The sequence below is a fragment of the Apodemus sylvaticus genome, chromosome 3 (genome assembly GCF_947179515.1).
Source record: "Apodemus sylvaticus chromosome 3, mApoSyl1.1, whole genome shotgun sequence".
Lineage (NCBI taxonomy): Eukaryota > Metazoa > Chordata > Mammalia > Rodentia > Muridae > Apodemus > Apodemus sylvaticus.
Window position 1 is genome coordinate 27,589,571 of NC_067474.1, and position 27,517 is coordinate 27,617,087.

The 27,517-nt window shown below is 39.2% G+C and overlaps 1 protein-coding gene across 1 annotated transcript in view; it reads left to right on the forward strand.

The window, feature by feature from the left end:
* Nucleotides 1-27,517, forward strand: part of Runx1t1 (RUNX1 partner transcriptional co-repressor 1) — a 110,565-nt gene that overhangs the window by 80,784 nt on the left and 2,264 nt on the right. Inside the window, exons 7-11 of the mRNA XM_052176108.1 lie at nucleotides 2,026-2,111; nucleotides 2,661-2,862; nucleotides 11,833-11,901; nucleotides 17,400-17,590; nucleotides 26,233-27,517. The exon at nucleotides 26,233-27,517 is cut by the window's right edge and continues 2,264 nt beyond it. Of these exons, the coding sequence (XP_052032068.1) occupies nucleotides 2,026-2,111; nucleotides 2,661-2,862; nucleotides 11,833-11,901; nucleotides 17,400-17,590; nucleotides 26,233-26,508 (824 nt within the window). The 3' untranslated portion in view covers nucleotides 26,509-27,517. The remainder of the gene's footprint in view (nucleotides 1-2,025; nucleotides 2,112-2,660; nucleotides 2,863-11,832; nucleotides 11,902-17,399; nucleotides 17,591-26,232) is intronic.

Below are 27,517 nucleotides of genomic sequence, written 5' to 3' on the forward strand. Positions count from 1 at the left end.
AAATGTATCTCTAGATATTTTCTAATTGGACGGAAATAATGCAAAGCATCTTATACTTAGCATATTTTTTTTTAGCCTAAGAAAGAACTGTCATGAATTTATTCAATCCAATCCGTCCTAGATGCACATATATTCATGAATGAAAACAGCCTTGTGATTCATCAGGTTTGTTTCCCCTATAAATCAGCTCAGAGACAGATTTCAGACCACCTAAGTGTCAGAGTAAGTGTAACACAGTGTCTTGTAAGTCTAGTGGCATTCAGATCTTGCAGAAGACCCTCCACGTCTAAGAACCGCAGACCTGCCAGCCCTGGTTTTCTGTTAGCATAGGACTGTGAGGGATGGGAGCCAATGACAGGGAATCAGCCGTCTAAAGTGGAAAACATATCATAGGCGAATTGCCTTTCTTTGACTGTAGTGGTCTTTGTCCTCGGAGATCTGTAAGCTGAGCCGCAGCAGATCCTTTGCCCTTTCCGTGAGACAGGGAGTTTGTGTTCTCGTGGGCAGCTTTGTTCAGTTCTCATAGCCATCAATGTTGGTGGTGGCCTGGGAATAGTTCACGTTTGTTATTTCATACTTGGTGAGCCGAGTCAGGTGCATTGGCTATAAATTCTAAGCCAGCCTAGCCTTGGGCGAGACCATTTAGTAGGGAAAATGAAACTTGGTAAGCATTTCCATGTTGTCTTGCATTTGTGTGTACCCATGTTTGTAGGGTGTAGAGATCAGCATCAGGTATCTTTCTCAATTTCAGTCTTTCGTACTTTTTGACAGTCTCTCACTGACCTTAGAGCTCTAGGAAAGCTACTGTCTCTGCCTTCCTGGAAAGTGGGATTAAAAATGTGTCCTGTTTTGTTTTTTGTTTTTTGTTCTTTTTTTTTTTAAATGGGTGCTGAAGATCTAAATTTAGTTTCTCTTGCTTGTATGGCAAGTAGCTTCTTGACTGAGCCATTTCCCCAGCCCCTGGGATGTTCTTGTTCAGAGGAGCAGTGACACAAGGAGGCTGATTACATGCGATTCTTGAATTAGAATTTTCAGTTTCTTGCTTTGAAAATTTACTGATTATTTTATAACTGCCATGTCAATTTCCCTTTCTTCCTTCCTTCCTTCCTTCTTTTCTTTTCTTTTCTTTTCTTTTCTTTTCTTTTCTTTTCTTTTCTTTTCTTTCCTTCCTTCCTCCCTCCCTTCCTTCCTTTCCTTCCTTCCTTCCTCTTTTCTTTTTCTTCCTTCCTTCCTTCCTTCCTTCCTTCCTTCCTTCCTTCCTTCCTTCCTTCCTTCCTTTCTTTTTTTCTTTCTTTCTTTTTATAAAACTTATGGTATGGTGCTATGTATAGTCATTCAGGCCTAAATTCCCAATACTTCACAGACTGACACAAAAAGATTTTTTGAGTTCAAGGCTAGCCTGGGCTTCAAAGTAAGTTCTAGGCCAGCCAGCTCTTCATGGTGAGACCTTGTTTGTAAAAACAAACAAACAAAACAAATGAAACAACGAAAAAGAAAAGAAATATCTTGTTTCTTCTCACTGTTTATATTTTGATAAGTTGAATGATCATCTGTGGCTTTCACATCATCTAAGCTTTTGTTCCTGGGCCGTGTTAGATCTGTATAGTAAGATTGTATGCACCTATAACTATTAAAATGTGAGATTTTTGCCATGCTTCTTTGAAAATGTACAGTTCCACCCATGTAAAATAGATTATACTCTTCTTATTTTTAATGCACTATAGCTAGATTTAATGCTGGATTGATTGATTGATAGGAATTGAACCCAGGATTTCACCATACTAAATCCAGCCTCCAACAAACAACAAAACCTTTCTTGTTGCTTCAAACACAAGAAACTGGAGCCCAGATTTCATTGTGTTTCTAGGAGTTCAGTAATGCTGTGTAGATAACCGGCTTTCAGCTGTGATGTCGCCTACCTAAGTCATTATGTGTTCACATCCCGTGGCTGTTGCTCTGTGCTGATTGCAGATGAACTGTGTGCTGGAGTCTCAGGGGATTAAGTCATCTTCTCTCCATTTGTAGGGTTACATGGCACACGTCAAGAAGAAATGATTGACCACAGACTAACAGATAGAGAATGGGCAGAAGAGTGGAAACATCTTGATCATGTAAGACATCAGTAATCTTTTGGGCTAAGTATGTTTTACAAACAAGGGACTGGAGATTTTCCCAGTGCTTTGAATGTATATTATTTTCTGTTCTTGAGGAGAGGGGGAACTGAGTTAGAAAATTTGATGTAGAACATGGGATCTGATTTATACATTTATGTGAACGCTACTTAAGAGAAATATTTGACCTTGGGAGAAGGCAGATCAGCAGGCCACTGTTTTATTGTGAAAGGGCCACTTAGTTTGTAGCGTAATGAGCTATTGGGAAGGATGAGTTTACTGCTGTTAGTTAAGTATCTACTGTCGTGACTTCATCCATACCTTCTCTTTTGTCCCTCCTCAATTCTGTTGAATTTGATCAATTATTGGGTCTGAATTTCAGATCTTTCCATCAAAATTCTTACACTAAAGCTTACAGAAAGAGAACATTATGTCTCCTTGGCCCTTGTGTTTTGAAACTCAAACCTTTGTGTTTCATTACTCATCCAAGCTTTAACTGTGGTGATTTGTATAATCATCCCCACACTCCACTTGCTGTTTCCCACATAGCTGTTAAACTGCATAATGGACATGGTAGAGAAGACGAGGCGATCCCTCACTGTGCTAAGACGATGTCAGGAAGCAGACCGGGAGGAACTGAATTACTGGATCCGGCGGTACAGTGATGCTGAGGACTTGAAAAAGAGCGGCAGTGGTAGCAGCAGCCATTCCAGGCAGCAGAGCCCTGTCAACCCAGACCCGGTCGCATTAGGTACTTTTATTTTGTTTTTTGATTGAGCACCACGAACACCTATTTCATAATGACTCTGCTTTCTTTTATCGTGTGTTTCTGAAAATACAGGGTGCTGTGGGAATTTAAGGATGGTAAACACTTTCCTTGTCCTTGATATCGAGGAAAGCAGGCAGACTAGTGTATTAAGAAATGGTAATAAAGCTCAAATGTTTTCCAGGTCAATTCACTGAGCTTGTAGCATAGTTTCATAGCTGAACCAGAGCGTGCCCTCCTTCCTTAGATAGATGTTAGGATCCTGCCTCAAATCTGTCAACACAAGCTCAGACATGGTTTCTAGGAAACTCTTTAAAATAATATACTTTTGGATGTGTGTGTGTGTGTGTGTGTGTGTGTGTGTGTGTGTGTGTGTGTGTGTGTAAGTACAGTGCCTGTGAAGGCCAGAAGAAACTATAACTGGAGTTCCTGGTGGTTGTAGGTTGCCTGAGGTGGGTACTGAACTCAGACCCCCTGGAAGAGCGGTACGTGCTTGTAACGGCTGAGCTGTCTCTTCAACATCTTTTCTAAGTTTTAATTAGGACCTAGCCTGGAAGACAGTCTTGTTCTGTTGCTATGTCTCATCAAACAAACAGAAGCCAGCTTTCCCCAGAGTCCCTCTGGATGGGAGACAAGAACGCTTTACAGTGTGCTTATGCCATGTGAAAATTAATGATTAAGAAAAATGTAACTCTCCTACTCTATTTATCTTCCCTGAGATTGTTTACTCTTGATTTTACTACTTTTAGTTTATAAAGTAGGACTGTGTTATGACTATATGAAACTATATTTAGTGTTGATAGTTGTAGATTGTCAAGATCAAAAATAGAACATAATCTCCAAGATACTAAAAGATAAATTCAACCTGAAAGAATTTCAAGTGGCCTGAGAACTTGTCCTTGAGTGAAGGATGGCTTTTAGAGTTTCCATTGCTAGCCACTGTGTATGTGCACAGCATAGCGAGCCACTGTGTATGTGCACAGTGTGACTCAGCATAGTAGAGAGATGGACTTGTGTGCTTCCTCATTCTCTCATCTTCTCATATATGTTTAGCTCGCGTCCCCAGGCCAGCTCAGCATTGCATACAGTCTTTTCTGGAAAATGGAATGAATAGCCCATATATAGAATAAGCCTGTAACTTTGAATCATTGATATGATGGCGAAAGAATTGAAAACAAACCCCCCCCCCCAAAAAAAAGAACCAAAATCAAATATTTATCTGGCTATTGATTTCACATCATCTTCTTAAAAAGAAAATTATTCCAAGCTATACAGCTTGCTTTGCACTTATATTTGAGGATTTTTGCAAGTCCATGAAGGCTGAATGCTCATTACCATAATAAATATTAAATAAAGAAGGATTCCTAGCCATGTAATTTACCCAACAGGCATTGTTCTGAAGAGTTTACAGAGAAAACTGTATTATTTGTCAGGTTGCATTAAGGCATGTAATGAAAACAGAATTAAGCCTGATTTGAACTGGTTTTGGCCTAAACAAAGCTATGTGGAGCTAAATACAATGCGCATCTTGTTTTTATTTTCTTATTGTGAGCAGAAATTGGTTAATGTGACAGATTTGCTAAGGAAAAGCAGAGGCGATATTTGTAAATGAATGTAGGCAAAAATTGAGAGCTCTAAAGTAGATAAGCCTCCTGGAATCGAACCAGACAGTGTGCCTTGGCTCGGAGGCGCACATTCCTTGTGTCAGCCCTTAAACTGCATTTGCATGTGTATCATGTTTGAGGCACTATAATGAAGGGTCTTCATTCTGGCTCCAGGAAGAGAGAGGCAAAGGTGCAACCCAGGGCCCTGACTGGGACCTGCTCTCTAATGCTAAAGGAAGTTTCAGAAACTCACTGGGCTTCCTACTAAAGCAAAATGTTAATTACCCCTCAGGTAGCCTGCTTTGAAGTTCATTGTAGGACTCTGGGCAGTTCTGGTGGGCATTGACATCCTCCAGAAAAACAGCCTCGGTCTCAGATATGAAAATGGAGATAAGAAACTTGACCTGCAGAAAGCTGGTCCTTAGGTATACATAAGTGACCGCTTATAGCAATGTTTGGTGATTTTATATTTTTAATAAAGCTAAGATGTCACTTTGCCTTAAGCATTTATAGGTTATACTCTTCAAAGGCCTCACAACATTTTTGCATTTTGCTGTTTAGACTATTAAAACAATCATGTGCCTTATGGACACAGATAAATAGACCGCATACTACTCTGAAACTACCACAATTGTTAAGAGCCATGCGGTTCCCAGGTTCTAGCGTCTAGTAATTATTTTTCTTGTGTGCCTTTGCTACTTGATTTGTGAAGCCTTTGAATGAGAGGATGGGTGGTTGATAATCAGAGACCACTATTATTTACGTAAATTGCTTTCTGTCTTCCAGGGTTTAGAACTGAAGGTCTGAATGAGAATAGTAAAAAGATTGTGAATTATTGGCAAATAAATCCATTTCCTATTCCTGGAAAGTGTTTAATGAGGTTCCTCTGGATAGAGAAAGCTATGATGGGTCTGTGCCTTATATACATGCAGGTGTCATTATACTGTAAGTCATTTATCTTCTAAAGTTTGAAATGGTTGGTCTCAAATGAGACCTTCAGAATATATTATAGAAGATATATTTGACTCAAATCCAGTTCTCCTCCCATCCATAACTTGGAAACAGTGGGGATGTTTAGCCATACACACATTCTTTGCATTTGTAAATGGTGTTTAGGGACCGCACGGAGGAGGATGCATCATCTAGGATGGATGTACTGTGTTTGTTTGACTCAATCCCAGCATCATGTAACAAAAGTATCCACAGGATTGAGTCAGTGAGGGGAATCGAAAAAATAATGCGATTAATCTACCACTAATTGAATTTTAGAAGTTTTCTCAAGATATGAAATAGAGACTCTGTTGTGAATATCTTCTCAGTTTTAAACACCGAGAACATGATGATCTCATCATGCTGTCTGCATTCTTTAAATAAAATGCAAGTTGATACCTTGAAGCACTTGTTTTCTCCCTTGTAACTCAGCCTAGCCTCCGACTTGCTATGCAGCTCAGCCTGACCTTGAACATCTCATCCTCTTGCCTCTTTCTCAGAAATGCTAGGATTATGGGCAAGTACACGACTCTTGCCTTGAAGAACTTTTCATGGGGGGGGGGGGAAGATAATTGTTATTCCTCATTGACTGTCCAGGAAAAACTCTATTCAACTGCTAATAGCCTTAGTAAACTACTCTTCAATCTATTGTTCTTCTTTTTAAAAGTATGACCCTTTTTACCTTTATGTTTTTCTCTCTGATGTACTTGACAGACAGGGGGGTCATAGAATGAGAATTGGCATCACTGACACAGAACTAGCTGCCCAGCCCTTTCCCTGTTCCCTGAATATTTGAGTACCTTTCCTTCCCTGTGTACTTTTCCTTGTACTGTGCCATTTGGATTACTCCTTTGGATCCCAAGATTTTATTTTCTTTAAATTACTTTGGTTTTACTCACTTGGAAATATTCTAGAGTCTTTTAGCAGTTCACTATACACCCCTTCTGTTTCGAAGAACATTTCAAAACTCATTAGAATAAGTTTTATTAAAAGTTATCTAATGGGTGGGTTTAAGGTTAACATTAGGAAACTAATACATGGAGCTCTGAAATCTGATGCATTAATTCCTTGTGGTTTTTTGAAAGAATATTGAGATGGCAGGGAAGAGATGTAAAAGCGCCTCTGTGTTTGTTCTGGGGAGAACTTTTACCAGCAACGAGTTGTTGGTTGATTTAAATGGGAGAAAAAAAGAGGCTGGTCTTTCATTAAAAGGTCAGTCTTTCAAGAGTTTCATGAAATGACTTCAAAGTCACTCAGTTGGCAAGGTGTAGTCATAGCAGCACTGAATTACTGTGTTCCTTCTGGGCATCTTACCCAGACTGTACTTAAAGTTCAACTTCTGAGTTGATTCTTCATTTGAGTTCTTAGTTCCTTCTACAATTGGACGTTCTGTCGTATCACCAATCTCACTGTGCTTCAGTTTCTTCATCTCCAAAATGAATGCCCATGTTGCAGGCAGTTCTAACCAGTGTTAAGTGGCATACAAAGTAAAAAGGGTGTGTGTGTGTCTGGCACACATAAATAATAATATTATGATGATCTTCAAAGGTTGGTGGACGTTTTTGGAAGGGGAGGAGGACTCACCATCCAAGCTTGTAATGTGATAGCCGAGTCTTAGATACTTTTTTTCAGTTACAAAATATATCCAAGCATGGTTTTTATTGGCAGAGACATTTAAAAAGGGATTTTGCCTTAAACATAATGCCAGATTTAATTCATAACACGTGACTATAAGTAGTTTTCTCTCAACCAAAGAAACATTCGTTGTTCAGTTTCTCTTACTGCCAGAACATAAAAACCATAAATAAATTGTTCAGAACAGAGCTGTGTGTAAAATTTGGAGTTTTATACACTTGTATTGACTCTTTGTAATCACATCATAAAGTTCATCTCATGGCCACATAACAGAGTTCATAGTGCAAATGCCTGTCCTGTCTTAAAAGTCTACTTTCTTTAATGATAGTATATTTAAAACAATTAAATTAAAGATGTCTGTGTTCTCAATATAGAAAGATGCTTCTTCTCCAAACCTAAGGTGTGCTCATTGATAACGATGGATATTGGAAAGCAGCAACTAGCTTTGAGGCTCCGTAGGGGGCTCTAAAAGACAGCCTTGAAATCTCTAAATTCATTGTCCTTAACAAATCCCCAAAGTGGCATTTGTGAAGATGAAATCACTTAACCTATTCTTTCTTTCAATGATCTCTGTACTAGATATGATCATGATCACAGCCTCATTCTGCCCACTACAGGATGAAGGCCAAGCCTAGGTGCTGCCCAGCTTTGAGCATTGCTGTCCTGGGTCAGATGAGGTCACATTGGTTCTCCAAAGGCTCTCAGCTCATCCCTTCATGTATATGGATGGCGGCCCTTGCTGTATCTAGTATCCAATGGTCTCCATTCTGTCGTAAGTGGAGTGCATCTCCCACCTCCTTCGTACATCATGGACCACTTCTTTTCTTTCCCTTTTCTTCTAACATTTCCTTTCATGCAGACATGGCTACTTCTCTTGATTAGGTATCTTGTTCTCTGGAGGTTGCCACTTCCTCTTCCCTTTACCTCCAAGCTAAGGAGGTAAGCTTACCTCCAATTTGTACTTCAAAGCAAGCAAACCTAAGCTAAAAGGAGTTCTCTCCTCATATTGTGTACATGTTTTACATGTGAAATTCAGCCTTGATTGATGCTCCTATCTGTTCCTACTGATGAATTTTAGAACTACCCAGTTTTATAGCAACTGCTATTTTAAAGATAGTTTACAAAGAAGTTAATACTTGCAAATAATCTTCTTTAGAAGGAGCTATAGAACTTTAGAATTTTTCTCTCCAGATTAGCTAGAATTTTAACAGTTAAGTCATAAGAGTATTATCTCTTTCCTCCTATGTCCAGCATCAGGATTTGCTTTTCTTTTTCTTTTCTTTCTTTCTTATTGTCTCGTAAGCTCCTTTTGCATACATAGCTTCTACTACTACTCAATTAGACATTGCTTCTTAACCAGAAGATACTTATTCTCGAAATTGTAACTAGTTAATCAAAAGATGTGCTAAATGCATTAATTATGTGGTTTCTTTAAATTGTTAAACAATTACTTTAATATTTAGCATGAAAGCAAATAGATTCTGAGGAGTACCCATTTGAGTGTTCTGTTCTTCCTTTTGTTAATCCTGATGTTTAGCAAAAGTGACATGACTGTCGAACTGGAGATGATGCTGTGAAGTGAGTGTGTGTGTGTGTGTGTTTGATTGATAGATAGATAGATAGATAGATAGATAGATAGATAGATAGAGACAGATGGTAAGTTTGACTACTTTGAAAAAAACTTTTTTAGACATTAGGATTATGAAAGCTGCTTTTGCTTTTCAGAATTGGCTTCAGTATTTCTTGGTGAGGAGTTGGGTCTCTGTGGATATACCAAGGTGTTTCATTTAGAGAAATGTAGCCAAAGTAAGACAAAGCACAGCTGTCCAGTACAGTAGAGCAAGATATCCACTGCAAAGCACATGGGTGATGAAAGGTTGACTGAGCCCTAAATAATTTGAGGGAAATTTAGGGTATAAATGTTTACAAGGTTTAGGTAACATTCATGAAAATTTCATTTGTGTAATTTAAGTATCTGCTTCCAGGGAGAAGGACAGTGAGTTGGTACCTATAGGAATGATTTAAATCCAACACACAAAACAATCTCACAGCTCAATATTTTGGGGTACATTTGCATACTGCAAACTTCTCCAGAGCTTCTGCTTTCTTGAAAGTTGTATGCTTTCTGGTTAAGTACTGAAAAATACAATCTCTACAGTGCTTTCTGCATCCTACTTACTTATGAAGAATATCTTTTTTCTCATTAATGATGATAAAGATAAGCAGTGGTAGTTATCCCTTCTTTTGCCTCAGAGTATAGCTCTGTTGCTTCAGTTTATAAGTGGGACAGCTCAGACATGGAGAAATCAACTAGCCTGATGGCCCAGAGTGAGCAGCAGCCAAAACTCAAGATTTGTTTACAGTGGATTTTAGTCTTATTTCTCTTTTCTGTGTGCTGGCTGGAATTAGTAGTTAGCTAGCACCTTTCAAGTCTATAATTTGGACAGAAGTGTCACCTTTCCTGTTGTTTATAATAATGCTTGCTTATTTACCACAAGGCAGCTGTTAAACTATTGAACTTTCTTTAATCTGCTAAATGAAAAGAATGAAAGCCAAAAGAACCTACCCCTTGCTCCTCTCAGGTATCAGATTTTATTTTTCGCTGTAGACATTACAGATCTATTGTTATGCAGCCAAGTCGTATTAAGCAAAAGCATTTTGTCATGTGATAAAGTCTTTACTGTTTGTTACACAGAAACCGGTTATCACTGTATCCATGCTGCATGTGAACTTGACTACATTCCATCCCCTTTGGAAATAGCTAAGGTGGTGCAGAAAATAAGCTTGAGCCGGGCGGTGGTGGCGCACGCCTGTAATCCCTGCAGTCTGGGAGGCAGAGGTAGGCAGATTTCTGAGTTGGAGGCCAGCTTGGTCTACAGAGTGAGTTCCAGGACAGCCAGGGCTACACAGAGAAACCCTGTCTCGAAAAAAACAAATCCAAAAAACCAAAAAAAAAAAAAAAAAAAAAGTAAGCTTGAAGAATTCGCTAGCAGCATTGTATGTTCTCTAAGTCATATATACACCAAATAATTTTATCTAGTTTTCTTGAAGAACAAGAACAACAAAAATAAAAACCAGTTTTTAAATAAAAAGGCATTTTGCAGTTGTTACTTTACAAAATGAGCAATTCTAATAACAACTCATGGGTATACTTACTTATTATTATCATATAATTATAGATTAGTATTAATAATATATGCTATATATTATTTAAAAACTTATTAAGTAGTTGCGAGATTGTAATGAAAACTTTTAAAAGGAATCTTTTATATTTGAAATAAAACTGAAAGAAACAGTGCAAAGTTAGAACAGAGGCTTTTGATATATCCTTCACCAAATCACCATAGGCTTTTAAAAATTGCCTAAGGAAAATTAGTGTTCTGGCTCACTGATAGTCTATGTATCATGCAAAGATTTGCATATATTTAAAACAGTTATATCTAATGACTTAGCTAAAGTGACTGTCATTTTTCTTCTTTACCTGCATAAAATATATGAAACTAGATAAAAATTTTCTTGTCTTAAACAAAACTAATATAATAATGTATTTTTAAAAAAAGGACAGTTTGTTCTTTGATAGTTCATATATATATATATATAATTTATATTTATACATATATATACATATAATTTATATTTATACATATAAATATAACATATATATATACAATTTCAGTTGAAATTTATCACTCATTGATTATTGTAGTTTAAAAAGTTCAATTGATGATTCTTTCCCAAACCTTTTGAAGTCTAATATCTGATGTAGCAGTGCTTGTTTCCAATTCTACCACACAAGAGGAATAAATAAATTTTTGAATATATAGGCTTGCACTAAAAATCCAGCATGGAAGATTTATTTTGGATAAGGAATACATAGAGTTTGAATATATAGGCTTACATTGGAAATTCAGTATAGGAGACTTGAGTTGAATATTTATATTTTAACTAGGGAATATCATAACAAATTTTATTTTCTAGGAGCATGGAAATATTCAATGTTCATAGTTTTTGTATGCATGTTATTTTAAAACTAGCATTCTTGTACCAACTTTATTTTCTCAAAAATTTAAGATCTGAAAACATAATAAACACAGAAACAGAGCTTCATTTCCTTTCCAGGTCAAAGCCACGAACGAGTTTCTCACTAATCGACTGAATGCCCACAAACCCTCTAACACTTTCTGGCACCCATCCTTTTCAATCTCATATGACATCATGTATGATTAAGTTTTAATGCATAATAGGATGTTAAAGAAATAAGTGTGCAAGCTGATTAGCCCCACAGTAGGACTCACTGGCTGTCTATTTTGGTAGAATCAGCACTCTGTATAAATTATTTTACCATATGATTGGCTTTTGAATTACAAATTTCACTTTTGAAAAGAAAGTCCCCAACCATCACCTCCTTTATCAACACAAAGTTTACGTATAGAAATCATCACCCTGAGAAAGCTCTGGGAAGCCTGTTCCCAGGCATCACACTGTATCATGAAGTGGGTATGAGTGTGTGATGTATTTGAACCAATGATTTTCTCCTTTCCTTGGGTTCTGATGACTAGCCTTGCTATTTTTGTACATTTTCTTGAAGGGAAGTGTTCAACCTTTTAAAACTGCATTTTTGTAAGGAAGCCAAGAGGCAGAGTTGCGGGCTTGACTCTGCTTAAGGCTGTGGCAATGCTCATGGTGCCCTCCTCTCCTCTTCACCGTCTCCTTTCGTTTTTTGTAGATGCACATCGGGAATTCCTTCACAGGCCTGCATCTGGATACGTGCCAGAGGAGATCTGGAAGAAAGCTGGTAAGAATTGTTTCAAAACACGAGTTTAGTGTTCTGGCAGCTGTGTGCAGTTGTTAATGCTGTGATGTGAGGACTGACAAGAGAGGCCTTCACTGCGAACAGCAACAATAGCGAAAGCGAAGCAAAACAGAGTGAAAAACCACAAAACAAAACAAACTAAAAGGGGGAAAAAAACCCTCATTAATATTCTCAAACCGGGCCTGATTAAAACATGAAATAGTTTTTATTTTCATAGCATCTGCTAGTGCCATTATAATTGAAAGGCTGGCATGCTTCCTTTATAACCTTCTCCCCTCCCCCCTTTTGTAGCATCTGTAATGGTTTCAGAGTGAAATTTTGGCACAGGAGGTCTTAGCTTGCGCAGAGTTTTTCTTTGATGAGGAAAGAAATCCAGTGTTTTAGGAATTAAATTACACACATCAGCATTCTTCTCTGTGTTCTAAAGTCAGACCTAATCTAGTAGACTTGTTAAGGAATTTTGGAAGGATCATTTTTTTTTTTGTATTAGATTGTATTTTAATACAGTCTAGTATTAAAATCACTCTTCTGCAGTATTTAATATTAAGCCATCAGAGCTAAGTTCCATTGTAAGTTGAGCAACAGAGTGGTTGGGCCTTTATTTTCCACACACACTATTCATTCCCTCCCATTACTGTCTGTTACTGTACATTTTGTGGTAGATCGGAAGCTTCCCGTGACCCAGTGACATGGTTTTGGGCTTAAAAGTTACAGCTGGCAGACTCTCTGTGGAGCACCAGCTAAGCATGAAGCCTTTAAAAATCCAGCTCAGTAGATCAAAGATAAGCCTGGTTCGAGAGCCTATGATTACACACAGAATAGAGGATAGTTGTGTCTTTGAGCTGCTGAAATTTCAACTGTTAAAACAGTTTCTCTTTGAGAAGGGCTGGGGCCAGTTCCGGCCACACATCATGTGGGCACATGACTTGTCAAGCTAAGTTTTGGGAACCGGTCTTTGTTGCTTGTTATTCCTGGTTTTTTGGTGAAAGACTTTTTAGATTTTGGTTGGATTCAGCTGTTTGTGGCTCTTCTCCACTTGGTGAATATTTGGTCGTGTGTACTTTATCCATGTGTTTTATAAAATATCTAAGAAACACTAGCTTTCTGTGAGGGCGATGAGTTTCTCGCGTCTGGTAGAATTGTGTTTCAAAGCTCAGATCTAGAGTTAGAAAGTGTTCTCACATGGTCTCTCTACAAACCTATGGATTCTCTGGCTTAACTGCCGAGATGAGTAAGAGAGGTGCTCACCTATGTCATGCATAAGAAATACATCACCTCCACCCCCATGTGTGTATATATACATGTTATATATACCCAGTTGGGCCAATAGTCTCAGGGTTCTCCCAAGTTGTTACTAAACTGCCAAATGCCCCCAAAACCCTAGAACTTGCTGTATTTTCCCATTAATCTGCTTTCAAAGAGCATCCAAGGCCTGCCATTTCAATAAGAGATACAAACAATTGTCATTTTGGATAATGAAAGGGTGAGTTTCTGTGTTAGGAAAAAAATGTCCTTCTCTGTTCCCTTCCTTACCTATATTTATGTTAAATTCTTGATTGTTCCTAAAGAAAATTGAGCAAGAGGTCCTGGGTAATCCAAAGTCCCTCCATGGTTATCCTCTAATAAGCAAGAGCAGATTTTCTTGAATACACCCATCTTTCCTTGAAAGTCAGATTGAATAGCTAAGCATAAAGGAATTCCTTCCTCCTGGCAGCAGCAAGCCAATGGCCCATTCAGAAGCATACTTTGTATTTTCCACTGAATCAGAGCTGCGTTTCTTCATCTTTGCTTTTCTTATTTGACATATGGGAATCTATGGACTCCTCCATTACATTTCCTTCCCAGTCCACTTTGTGCATTGTAAACCTAGTCTTGATATGGTTTAGGGTCACAGGACTTAGAAGTTTAGAAAGATCAATTTTGTTTCTCTTGTGTCCGGCAATGCTGAAGATAGAGTGAACCTTGCAAGGAGAGTTTCGGGTTATTTTTAGATGTATCTTTCATCTACATCCTTTGTCATTCTAAGATATTGTTTGGTTGTGGTACAGATGGGGTACCTACTCATCACATCAAATAGTCTGGACTAATTTCCAATACATGGATGCTAAATATTAAGGTGTAGATGGCAACTTTACCCAGAGAGCTCTATGAAGTGATTGTGGGATTTCCCTGGGAAGACTTCTTAAAAATGCACTATGGACTTCACAGTGTCAGGATGTAGAGTTCCTAATGAGCATCCAAGCATCCAACACACAAGAATATCACAGTCAAACAGGCCATCTCCACTCAGCTTCTTACACTTGGAAAGTACTCTCAAATTTAACTTTGTAAGAAACAAACAAAATCTAGAGCTAGGCTTAATAGTTCAAACCTGTAATCCCTACAGTTGAAGACTGAGGCAGGGGGATGGAGTAAGAATGAGGCAATCTATGCTACAGCACAAGACCCCATCTCATAAAACCAAACCAAAATGCAACAACGAAATAAACAAACAAACCTGCCTACTCTGTTTTTAAAACAGAAACCTATCAAGTGTGCCTTCGCCATGAAAGTACTACATACCATTTTCATGGGAAAAAAAAAACATGCAGAGTTCAAAATATTTGAAAAATGCTGAATAGAAACAACTCTCATTCAATACAGTTTTTATGTAATACATTCACCGAATTGTCCTCACTGGAAATTACAATTATAAAGAATTTACTTTTACTTTTATGTGTGTTTGGAGTTTTGCCTGCTTGTATGTCTATGCAAGGGTGTCCGATCTTGGAGTTAACACACAGTTGTGGGCTGCCCTGTTAGCACTGGGAGTTGACCCTACGTCCTCTTGAGGAGCAATCAGTGGTCCCAACTGTGGAGCCAATTCCCCAGTCCCAGAAATTATAATTATAAAAGTAAGTATTTTTAATTGTGCTTTCAAGTTTTTATGTCATTTTATTTTGAAATGACTATAGACTTGCATAAAATTTTAGAGAAAATAGTAATCCTTTCTGCTTTTATCCCAACTCTTCATTTTACCATATTTGGATAGAGTATCCATGTTCTCCCTCTCCTCCATTGTGTCTTTCTCTCTGCCTCTCTATTCTGATACACACACACACACACACACACACAAATACACACAAACATATACACATACCACACATATACACACAGGTACGTGCACACACATACACATAAACATACACACTTCAAAAAACATATACACATTAAAGACATACACACTACATATAAACATACATATACTCACAAACATACACATGCACAATGCTCACACAAACACATGAACATGCACACAGACACACAAAACATACACAAAAACCCATATATACTAATATATACACACAAACACACACAAATATACACACACCACACATATACACACAAATATACAAAGAAACACACACATACCACACACACTCAAAATACAGAAACACACAAATAGCATATACACTAATATATACTCACAAACTTGTACACACACAAGAGAGACCTATGTAAATTCTGTATATTGTTCCAATGATAGTTTAATGATATTTAATCTATATTTTAGAAAATATTATAAACCCTTACAAACCATGGTGGCAATATTCACTTTTCTCTAAAAAGTTGTTTTTTTAAAAGCAAGAACAAAGAAAGCAAATGAACACAAAAATTACAAGGATCCTTACAAAACAAAAGGGGAAAAAAACAAACATAAAAGTAGTTTTAAAATTGTGACTGAATGTTTTCTTCAATATATTTCTTTTCAAAGGATAGGAGAATGTTTGCAGTTGGTAATAAATATTCAAGCACCTTGCAAATGTCCTACCAATTCTCTTTGCTGATCTGTATATGCCTGTGGGATTAGAATAAGGATGCATAATTTAAATATAAATTGCCTGATTTGCATATACAATTAGTCAAGCTACAGCTTTGATCCTAAGCAAAAATTATTGTCCTGTATTACCACTTAGATAGAATTTTAATTCACCTTGAATATTCAAACTAAATTAGACCCTGGCTATATGGTTAGAAGGGCAGTGCTTCCCTCGTGCCCTGCCTCATTTATGAGAGGGTAATAAAGGCATCTTTTGCCTCTTGGTGAAGAGGGTGTAATGAGCAGTGCACAATACGCTGATTCCATCCAGATTTGAAGTGCATACCTTGCAGGAGCTAACAGAGACTTATCATAGTTTAGTTAACATTTCCAGTCTGGATTACTCCTTTATAGTCTAGTGACTGAGTCTTAACCAGACATTGTTTGCAGTGAAGGTTCTCTAGGGATGATGGTGCTAAGGGACAGAGGCTACAGAATGCAGGATACTGAGTCCCAGCAGGGGGCTTCTGTTGGCCTGGAGGTCGCATACTAGAGAATCAGCCACAGGAACTTAAGAAACCCTGAGAGGACTTTCATCTCTTAAACTTTTCATGTACTGTAAAACATTTTTATTAGGAATCTATGTTTTTAATTAAACAGAACATTTAATTAAGGTGCTTTTTAAGTGGGTGAAACAATTAAGTGCAAACACTTGAATAAAACATGTCATAATTAGTTTTAATAGAGTGTTAATTGGTAGTAGGTTTGCCAAGTTAATAATTACTGCTTATTAAATTTTCAATTAATCATTGTCATTTTGCTTTGAACAAAGATGAAAATTAGATAAACTAATTCACGAGGAGGATATTTTCCCTTGTTAATTTGAACACTTAATTTTTTTTTAAATGGAAAGTACTTGTTTTAGTTGTCAATCTTCTGTTGAACATTGGTTGAATCTTTGCACCTCTACTGCAGCCAAAACTGTAAAGCTAATTGGACACCTTGTAGGTTTTCAGTAAGGTTTGATTGTTGTGGATTGAGGTGTGACTCCTTTTTGTTTGTCCAGTGCAACAGTTGGTTGTAACAAGCTACTGTGTGTGTGTTTGAAGTAGACGCAGAACATTTTAAAATATAGAAACAGCAAGGTTCTCTTAAAAAGATCTGTATTATTTGTACTGTAGAAGCACCTCTCTGTATTATTCAAGAAATAACAAGAAAATGTTAAGCTTTACCATTGATTTCATTATTTATTTTATAGAAAGGATCCTACCGTGTAGCCCAGGTTGGCCTTGAACTCCTGAATTGTAGGCATGCACCCTATCAGGCTAAAAACTAAGTTCCTTGTGGGTCTGAGTGAAACATATAACTTCCGAGTTCCTTGTGGGCATCCTTGCACCTTAATGGAACCTAGAATCATTTCTGGAGGCATTATTGTGGGAGAAAAGTTAAGTAAATATATAAGCATTAAAAAATATTCCCAACAAGCCCATGCCAAAAGAATTCTCATTTTTGCTTTCCTAGATGAATTTAAAACATCCGGTTGTTCTTTAGAGAACCAGAACTTACCAGTCATTTGGATAAGAGCTGGGTTTGTTCTACAACCTTCTGTTAAGGGATAGGTGCTGGCAGTGCTGAGCTAACCCAGACATATTCTCTTCTTTGGTCTGGCTTGGTATCACAGAGGAGGCTGTGAATGAGGTGAAGCGACAGGCAATGACGGAGCTGCAGAAAGCCGTGTCTGAGGCGGAGAGGAAAGCCCATGACATGATCACCACAGAGCGAGCCAAGATGGAGCGCACGGTGGCTGAAGCGAAGAGGCAGGCAGCAGAGGATGCTCTAGCAGTCATTAACCAGCAGGAAGACTCCAGTGAGGTAAGCGCTTCTGATGTTCAAAGAAAAGACGGAACATTTGTTTTTGATTCTGTAAGTTCACAAATGCAAGTGGAGACTGGACTTTAGATAGATCACTGGGGAAAAACATAAAACAGTGTGTCGAAAATCCAGGCATTGGCGGACTGACCTAGGGCTGATCTAGGCTTGTTTATTCATTAGCCACTTGGAAGGAAAGTTCTCTAATTGAGGAGTTGCATTGCTATGTGTTTGGTAATTGAAACTCAGTGTGAGTCTTTTGATCCACGTATATATGTGTGTGTGTGTGTATGTAAATGGGTATGTGTGTACTGTGTGTGTTTAAATGGGTCTGTGTGTGGTGTGTGTGTTTACATGTGTGTGTGTGGTGTGTGTATATGTAAATGGGTGTGTGTGTGGTGTGTGTGTGTGTCCTGTGTGTGTGTGTGTGGTGTGTGTGTATAAATGGATGTGTGTGTAGTGTGTGTATGTGTAAATAGGTATGTGTGTATAAATGGGTATGTGTGTGTAGTGTGTGTGTAAATGGGTTTGTATGTGTGTGTGTAAATGAGTGTGTGGTATGTTTGGTGTGTGTGTAAATGTGTGTGTGGTGTGTATGTGTGTGTATAAATGAGTGTGTGTGTGGTGTGTATATGTGTGTAAATGGGTGTGTGGTGTGGGTGTGTAAACGGGTATGTATGTGTGTTTATAAATGAGTGTGTGGTATGTGTATGTGTGGTGTGTGTGGTGTGTGATGTGTGTAAATGGGTGTGTATGTGTGCCATGGCAAATGTCCTTTAGTCAGAAGATGACCTTACATGTTGGTCTTTGCCTTTTGTATTATTTTATGTAGGGCCTCTTATTCACCTGTGCACACGTGTTGGGCGGTGAACTTCTGGGGAATGGTCTATGTCCAGGTCCCATTTCCACAGTGGAATGTTGTGATTATGGACGTGTAAACTGTCCTGTCTAGCCCTACATGGGTTCTGGGAGTTCAAGTTCAGGTCCTTACTTGTTGGGTAAACATGTCACCAACCAAGCCGTCACCCCAGCTCCTAATGCGACATTCATATTCTCCAAAGTTATACTGATGCCTGGCATTAAAATCACTTTAGTAAGGATTCCTAAAGTTCAATGCCAAAGTAAAGTCTGCATGATTTAAATATTTCTAAAAGATTTTGTGTATAATCATTGTTTTCATGTCTTCCCTCATAACCATTATGGTGGTATTAACATAACATTGCTATCTGAGTAATATTATAAAGTATTATTCTACTATAATGATTTCTACACATCCATACCCACACAAATGTGCTCATTTGGAGCCCAATGATTCAAGGAACTGATAAGTAAATAAACTAAAATGTGGCAGAATGCTTTTAAAAAGTATGGCCCATATAAAGAGTCGGAACAGCATAGAATTGTTCCATGTTAATTAATACAGCACACAATCTCCAACTCCAAAATAACTCCAGATAAAAGACTGCAATTAGCTAGTCTCACAAATCTGAACTAGCAAAGGCACAGACTGATAAATCAATGGCCTACTACAATACGTATCTGTAATTTGTGAGAGAGAGTAAGAATTTAATTTGTAGCAGGCTTTTCTTCAGATGAAAGACCCTGTGGGACTCACTCAATGCCCAGAGTTTCTATTTAATGTGTAGCAGATGAATAACAAGGGGACAAAAGGAATTGATTTTCAACATTTGGAAGTTTCTCAGGAAGAGGGGGACAAAGGGAAGTTTATCTGCCTTTTAATGGCTGACTTTTCCATTGTTGAATTAAACTAGACAGAAATTCAATTTTACTGGCATTTTGCCTCTAAGATTTATATGGACTTTTTTTTTTTTGAGTTGATTAGTGTCTTCTGAAGAGAACTTGTACAACTTTGTAATAGTATGAGTCACATGTACCAACTTATACACATTTTTACTTTCACATGAACATCCTAAACCTATATTTATATGTAGAGTATTTGTAGAGGATTGACTTCTAAAGACAAATGCCTAGGAAGGAAATAAGTTAGTATATTTACATTTAGGCAGTGGCTTGCTGGAATCCTTCAGTCTCTGTATACTTAGTGCCTTTATGTGTCTTTATTATAAGACACTATAAACCATGGCAAAAACAAAAAACAAACAAACAAAAAAAACAGTATGATGCTGACTCTGGTCTTGGTGTTAGTATTATATAGACCTCAAGTTCAGGTCTACAAAACTTACCAGGACTCCTCCCACACAACCTAAAGGGCTCCAGTGTCCTCAGGCTAGGGAAATGCCCATTCTGACTCTCATGTTGATTGGCCCATCAGGTGGGGAATCTGTCAGAATAGGAAGCCCCTCATTTAATATATATACTCCTTACAATTCAGAATTCTCTCCTATATTTTCAGGTTTGTAATTCCCTTAGGCATTAACCGTTTGACCACAAATAAGGTTCACATAGGATTTTAGATAGTATTTTAGATAATTTATGTTTTTTTTCTTTTAAGAAAAAATAAGTCTGGCTATGGAAGAACCTGGTTGAAAAATATATGCATTATCATTAAGTGTAACAAGTATTGATTTTTCTCTTTTTAGAATCATTTCTTAACAGATGCATTTGAATGTTTGATCCTTGGTTGGTGGAACATTATTGGAGGATGTTTGTTACTAGGAGTGGGCTTTGAGGAGATAGTGTTGTTTTCTTTGCTTTGTCGATAAGAAAGCTGAGTCTTGGATGTTGTAGGACACTTGTTCCATGGCTCAGATGGTACTTGTGAGCTGGTCTTCAGCTCAGGGCCATGTAGCAATGGGATTTTTTTTCCCCAGAACAAATATATAATAGTATTTTCTAACTATTGATACACAGTTCTCTAATTTTGCAAACTAATTACAATTAAGACAATGACAAGGAAATTTGAATAGCAGCCATGATGTAGGGAGGAATAGGAGGTTGGTGGGGGGGAGGAAGGGGGAAGCTATAAGTAGGGCCTGTGGAATTTGGTTGGAGTCATGGAAACTAAAGAAAGAGAAATTAAAATAGAGTGTCCCAGTCTTAGAACTGTATGCTACCAGTGACTCAGGTGGATGGCACTAGACTCAGCTTTTGGTTTTAGAGGGAGGTAGGCTCCATATAGAACAGGGAGTTCCCAGTCAGGGAGTGTTGTTTGGAAAGGCAATAGGCACACAGAAAGCAGGTTTGAGTCATTGCTTTTTAGAGACTGTGGAAACTCCATCAGGTAGAGAGAACTTAGAAAGGAGGAGACAGTTCTTTATACTAGTCCCTGTCTTTCAAACACCTCAAGGGAATAAAGCAAAAGTTATTATGGAAGAAACAGAATATTAGCATTTTGGAAACCAAAAGTCAGTGGATATTTCACCACGGGGGAATTAAAAGGAAAGAATGGAGGACAATCCCCAGTGGTCAATCTTTAGGGAGTCTGCATGAAGACAGGGAGGATGGAGGAGATACTACCAGACACTAAGGAAGTTCTTTCCTTGTAGCTAATACCTTGGGTGAGGGCCCTTGATTGGATGATGGGCAAGCGATCAAAATCTTGGGGTACAGAGGCACTGCGTCTAGAACAGGCACTAAACCTTCATCTTGACTCCAGCCAGTGCTAAGGGAAGGAGCCCGGCTGACCAGCTGCTGTGTATGCAGGGCCTCAGGCTCTGTGCTGAGCTCTGGCATAACTCTGAGCAATCCTAGAGTTCCTAGTTTTGCTCCAAGAGCTTAAGCTAATTAATTGCCTACGCTTTTAATATCACTCAACAGTGGTCCTGAAAATGAAACACAGGCTGTCTTGACTCTGAAGCCTGTGGTTAGCTGCCATGACATCTTGGTTTTTTTTGCTACCTGGTTTTCCTGATCCAACTTGTACCCACTGTAGGGGTTGATGCTGTCTTCTAACCAGTGGGGTCACAGTGAGACCCAAGAAAAGATCTGACATTGGCAGAGTAGGGCATTTTGAAAAGAGTGCTTGATTAACAGTCTATGTACCAATTAGAAGAGGGCAGGGGAAGGGCTCAACTTTTAAGGTTTCTGGCTCTTGAACTGCAAAATATCCACAAGTATGACTTTTTAAAAGGTGAAGTGCAATGCAGGTCTCACATGTGGTTCACTTGAATTCACAGTGTGAGTTCAAGTCAGGGTGTTGCTTCTGTAGAGTTTTGTTTTAAAGAACCAGTAGTAGAGCCAGCCCTTAACATCTCTGGAATCTTCGATAGAACAATTTTACTTAAATGTCGTAAGCATCAGTTACAGATAAGATATAGTAAAATGGATAATAATTCCAGAAAAAAACCTTTTGTCTCTCAGAAAAAAAAAATTCAACTTTGATGCCTAGGAGGGGATACATTTTGCTGAAAGCATGGCCAGGTTATCCTCTGTATATCTACATAACAAGATAAAGGGAGGAACTTTCCTGCCTGAGGGACAAAGAGGATTACTGATAAGATGAAAAGGAAGAGAATCTTTGCTATGAAACTCTGACATCCAGAATCTTCCATCCATCCTTGCTGTATCTGTATATAAAGATACATCTAATGTATTTTGCAAAGAGGAACCTTGTATCCAGCCTTAGATTCTTCAGCTGAATTCCAGAGCAACTTTGCCCAATTTCTATGCTAAAGCAACATGGTCAAAAGCGACCATCATGGCTTATGGTTTCATAGGCATCAGAGTACATCACAGTGAGAGACATGGTTGCAAGGGCAGGAAGCTGACAGCTTACATCCTCAACCGAAAGCATGAAGCAGAGAAAGAAAACTGGAAATAGAGGAAGGATTTGAATTCTTCAAGCCCACTCCCCGTGACATATTTTCTCCAGCAGGGCCACACCTCCTACACCTCTCCAAACAGCCCCACCTACTAGAATGACTGAGGATTCACCACCATACACACCTTCCTCCATTTCCAGATGGAATGTTCAGTTTCTATACAGCTGGTCAGGCATCAGTTGCCTAGAGTTGTACTCACAAACAGGAAATGGAGTAGAGTTATCCAAGAGAAATATGATACACGTGTCCTTTAAAGGTTTCTGATAAGCTTATACAAAGAGAGTCCACTATGGAGGGCTTGGGGGTTTTGGGGGAGGGTTGTTTTAGTTTGGTTCGTTTGGCTTTTGGTCACTTGAGCTTGCACTAAAGTTTCCTGCACATTCATTGCAACACAGTGTTAAGGTCAATAAAAAAAATGCAACTTTTAAAGTCAGTTTAATCCTCCCAGATCATTCAGTTGCTCTCTGTTTCACCTTCCTGCACTTGAAGGCTGTTACCCCCAGTGGTAAGGGGTAAATGGATAGGACCAAGGAGCTTTAGATAGAGCCGGAGGTAAAGCTAACCAGAGCCCTTAACTCTTAGATCAGAACCAGGGCGGGCGAAGGCAAGGGGCCTCGGCTCTCAGCAGCTCGCCTATCCAAAACATCTGTTTCTGTATTTGGCTCAGTTCCATGTTTTTGGGTTTTTTTTTTTTTTTTTATTTCTAAAATTGTTCCCATCTTTGAAAACACTTTAAAAAATAAAGAAGTCCCCATTCTGTCTCCTCGTTCTCCTCCCCAGCACATGCATTTGTAATTACCTGGTTTAGTCTGTGTGTTTAATCAGTTTAAATTGAGAATGTTGCGTACATCTGATTTCAATCTGAAGGAGCCATTGAGCACTGGGCAGTTACCACCCTGGAGTCTGCCAAAATGTGCCTCTGCCAAAACACGATAGGACTCACACCAGGGTATTTCCTAAAGACGCCACTTGACTCAGATTAGATGTTTAATTTCCTTAAAATATTGTTTTGGATTTGGGTCTCTGTTCCCTAATTGGGATTTTCTGATGTAATTTAGGAATATCGCTTATTTGCTGACTCTGTTCCAGGACCCAGCTGGCAATCTCCTGAAAGCTAAACCTCACAGAAGGAAACCTCACTCAGTGCATAGTATTGTACCTCGAGCTTTGTGGGCCAGGCCCACATTTACTGACAACAACATGGAAACATCATCCATACAATGCAGTAGAGTTAAATTTGGAAGAGGAAGGCTTCCAAATACAGTGATGGTCAGAGTTTGTGCACCTACATGATTTTTCTTTTCCTTTTTTGCTCTTTTGAGAATGGGTTTTCACGATTCCAGGAAAGCAGCCCAGGACAGACCTCAGCCTCTTGTGTGATGGGATTACAGGTGTTAACTACCAAACCTGGCCTTTTGAGACATTCATCTTAAATTAATTAAACTAGAAAAAAATAAGTTGTACTACTGTTTTTCCATTATGGATTTGCTTAACTAATAACATTCACGTATCAACTTAAGTTTGTGATTTGAGACCATTGATTCTGTTGTGCTTTTCTTCCTAGCACTGAAATTTGTGAATAGTTAAGAGTTAAAATTACAGAGCTGAATGTTTTCAAAAATGTGTGTGGGGTGTGTGTGTGTGTGTGTGTGTGTGTGTACTGTGTAGATCAGAGGACAATGTTCAGGAGTTTTTTGTCTTCTTCCATCATATTGAGGCAGAATCCATCTAATTTTGGGGGCTGTGGTATATTCCTCCAGATAGCTACCACCTGATCATCTGGACTAACCACAGTATCTACCCATGTACATGTATATCTGGATTGAACTCATCAGGCTTACACAGAACATAGTATTAGTCACTGAGCTATCTCATTGGTCCTTTTAGAAGGTTTGAAACAGAGTTCTTGAAGGTCTGTCTCTGGTCCTTGAAAGGCTCCAAGAGTCCCCTTGTTAGCAGTTAATGTAATTCCTGAAAAGCCCCTATGTATTCTACATATCACGGGAATGGTCTGACATTCCAACTGTGTTTTCAATAAGCACATCTCTAGACATCCTTCCACCATAATGAAACCACAAGAAACACAGAGACCATGGTGAGGACCCTTGCCAAAATCTCAGTTGTTACTTGAAAATCTGTTTTAATTGTGATGAAATCACAACTGCCAGCCAGTTGGGTTAGCTGGACTCGAAAGATCTGGTTTTGGGAGAAAATAATGGAAGCCTTCCACAAGAGCTGAGGATGTAGTTGAGCGGGCGAACACTTCCTCGGCAAGTGGAAGGCCCTGTTTCCATGCCTGGCACTGCAAAAACAGAAGGCAGTCATCGGGAGCTTAGTGGTGTGAGGCTACAGCCGCCTGACACAGCTCTTCACAGCAGAATTAGTCTTCCTAAGGAACTAGAAGCGTGCTCTACTCCTGACACGAACATTTCATTATGGCTTTCCTGCAGGAAGCGTCATCCCTGAGAGTATTGTCACAGTTGGTCTCCGCCCCTTTGCCCTTGCTTCCATCAGATCCTCCCACACAGGTGTTCCTGCATCTCTGGGACATCTGTGCTCCGATTCATGAGGTGTTTATCTTAGCGTGTAAATCTCAGAGGTAACCTCATTTCTGCTTTTCTCGTGTCTTGCAAGACACCACATGAAGCTGGCAGCTGGTGTTCCCAGGACAGGGTTTCCTTCTCCGGATGTATAGTTAAGCCCCAGTTCTCTCTGCCATTCTAACTTCCGTGGGTTGCAAGGGAGCAGCTCTACCAGCTGGGAAACTGTATCCAAATAGAACAGTCATTCACCAAGTCTTAGGATTTCTCATTTTTCAAGACTAAATTAGATATCAGTTGATATGTTCTCTTCCCATTTTTTTTTTTCTTTAGCATCTTTGCTGAAGTAAAGGATGCTATTCTGAGAGTAACCTGGCATTTGGTTGTTAGGGACATTGAGTACGTAGCACGGAAAGACCTACTATTCTGCTGTACCCTGTCTGGGCTGGGATGGAGCAGGGTACCTAAGCCTCTATTTTCTTATGGTTCATTGACTCTAATACTGTGGTCTTACAGTTCCTTTGTTAGTTCCTGCTAGTATCCAGAAAGAGAAAGCCTATGTCCCTGAGTAGTATATGCATATGTAGACATTAGAGTATTGGTGGTAGAAAGAGAAAAGTTGGGAAATAGAGGTTATAGTTAGTCCAGAGTAGGTGATGAATTACATAGGAAGACAGCCAACTCTAGGAAGATGGGTTTTTCCTCACAAACACTGGAAGGACCATCAGCCATTTTCATCAATGCCATTGCTGACAGAAAATTGAGACAGTTGAGACTGAATTGAGACATTTCAGTATCTCTGGTAGAGATATGGGAAGATTTGCAGTCCCTTGGAAGTACAGGTTAACATGTGACCATGTGGACCACACAGGCACTCACTGAGTGTGTGAGAAAGTGCTAGGAGGGCATGTGGAGGTGTGGTCATTGTGCTAACAGTGAGATCTGAACCAGGAGGTTGGCTGGGTCCCTCCTGATAGGACAGACAGGTAACAGTATCGCGAACAACCTGATGAACAGCCATCAGCCAAAGGCCCTGGCAGAGCTTTATGTCCCAGCACCCTCCCTCCTATCAGCGTGGCAGCAGTGACCCTTTGGAGAGGAACACAGAAGTGGCTCACACTGCTGTCTTTTGGGGCAGGGAGGGCTGGCAGGGAAAGGGGCGGCAGCGGGTTGGAGAGGTAGCACAAAGGTTAGGTTGTGGTGCAACTGGAAGACAGCCTTGGCAACATCCTGACTAAGATCACACCAGGGCCAGCAACCTTGTCTCTGTCATTCTTGAAGATGTGGGAACAGAGACGCCTCCCCGGTTTATTAGATTGTTACCTTCACGAACATTCACCTGGAATCTCTCGTTTTCCCTCAGAGTTGCTGGAACTGCGGCCGGAAAGCAAGCGAGACCTGCAGCGGCTGTAACACAGCCCGATACTGTGGCTCTTTTTGCCAGCATAAAGACTGGGAGAAGCATCATCACATCTGTGGACAGACCCTGCAGGCCCCACAGCAGGGAGACACGCCCGCCGTCAGCTCCTCAGTCACACCCAGCAGTGGGGCTGGGAGCCCAATGGACACACCACCAGCAGCCACTCCGAGGTCTACCACCCCCGGAACCCCCTCCACCATAGAGACAACGCCTCGCTAGACCTAACCTCAGACTGTCAGAGGAAAGACACCACAACCAACACGAAAGCAATTCCTCATCCTCAGATGCTCAAAGTCCCTTTTCTGTTTGTTTGTTTATAGATGAACTCTCTATCTTATTTCAGTACTTCGGCAAGAGAGAACCTAACTGTATCTTTGAGGCGATAGTAAAACACAGAGGCCAGTAACGGGTCGTAATGACTTACTGTGGATAACAAAGATATCTTTTCTTTAGAGAACTGAAAAGAGAGGAAAGAGTATAACGTGAAATGCTAGATTTGACCTCCTCCCTGTTATTTTCAAGTAGCTGGGATTTTAACTAGATGACCTCATTAACCAATGCTTTACCAAACAGCAAACCAAGAGATTGCTAATTGCTGTTGAAAGCAAAAATGCTAATATTAAAAGTCACAGTGTTCTTTATATACAATAATGGAAAAAAAAGAGGCAATTCCTCAAGGGCATGAGCGTTGGATACAGCAGTAGACATTTTAACAAGAAGATGAATGACGTCTGTGGGTTGCTAACTGAACTTTGAAGACCCGCTGCAAAACGCGCAGATGTGCAGCAGATTGGAAGGAGACACAGATGTTCGTTTTTTTTCCTGTTTCTGAAAAAGAAATAATAATATCCAGGTCAACAGAATGAAAAATGAAAGATGATTTCCAGTGGGGTGTATGACTACAGCAGCAAGAAAAAAAATTGCCATAATACAAAGGCTCCTTTTTATATATATAGTTACACACACACACACACACACACACACACACACTCTTAAGAGACTCAGCCTGCAGTTAATTAGCATTCTGGCAGCTTCCAAGTCAGCCAGCTGCCCTAAATAACCCTTCAACATTTCTTCACTTTTCCAAGGTTCCACAGAGTAAGACATTGGGTCTGTTCCAGCTCATTCATTTTATATTGAAAACTAATTTTAAAAAAATGGTGGCTTCAGCTCCAGCCCCTTTCCAAAATTTTTCAACCCCACCCTGTTTGGATTTTTAATTAAAATC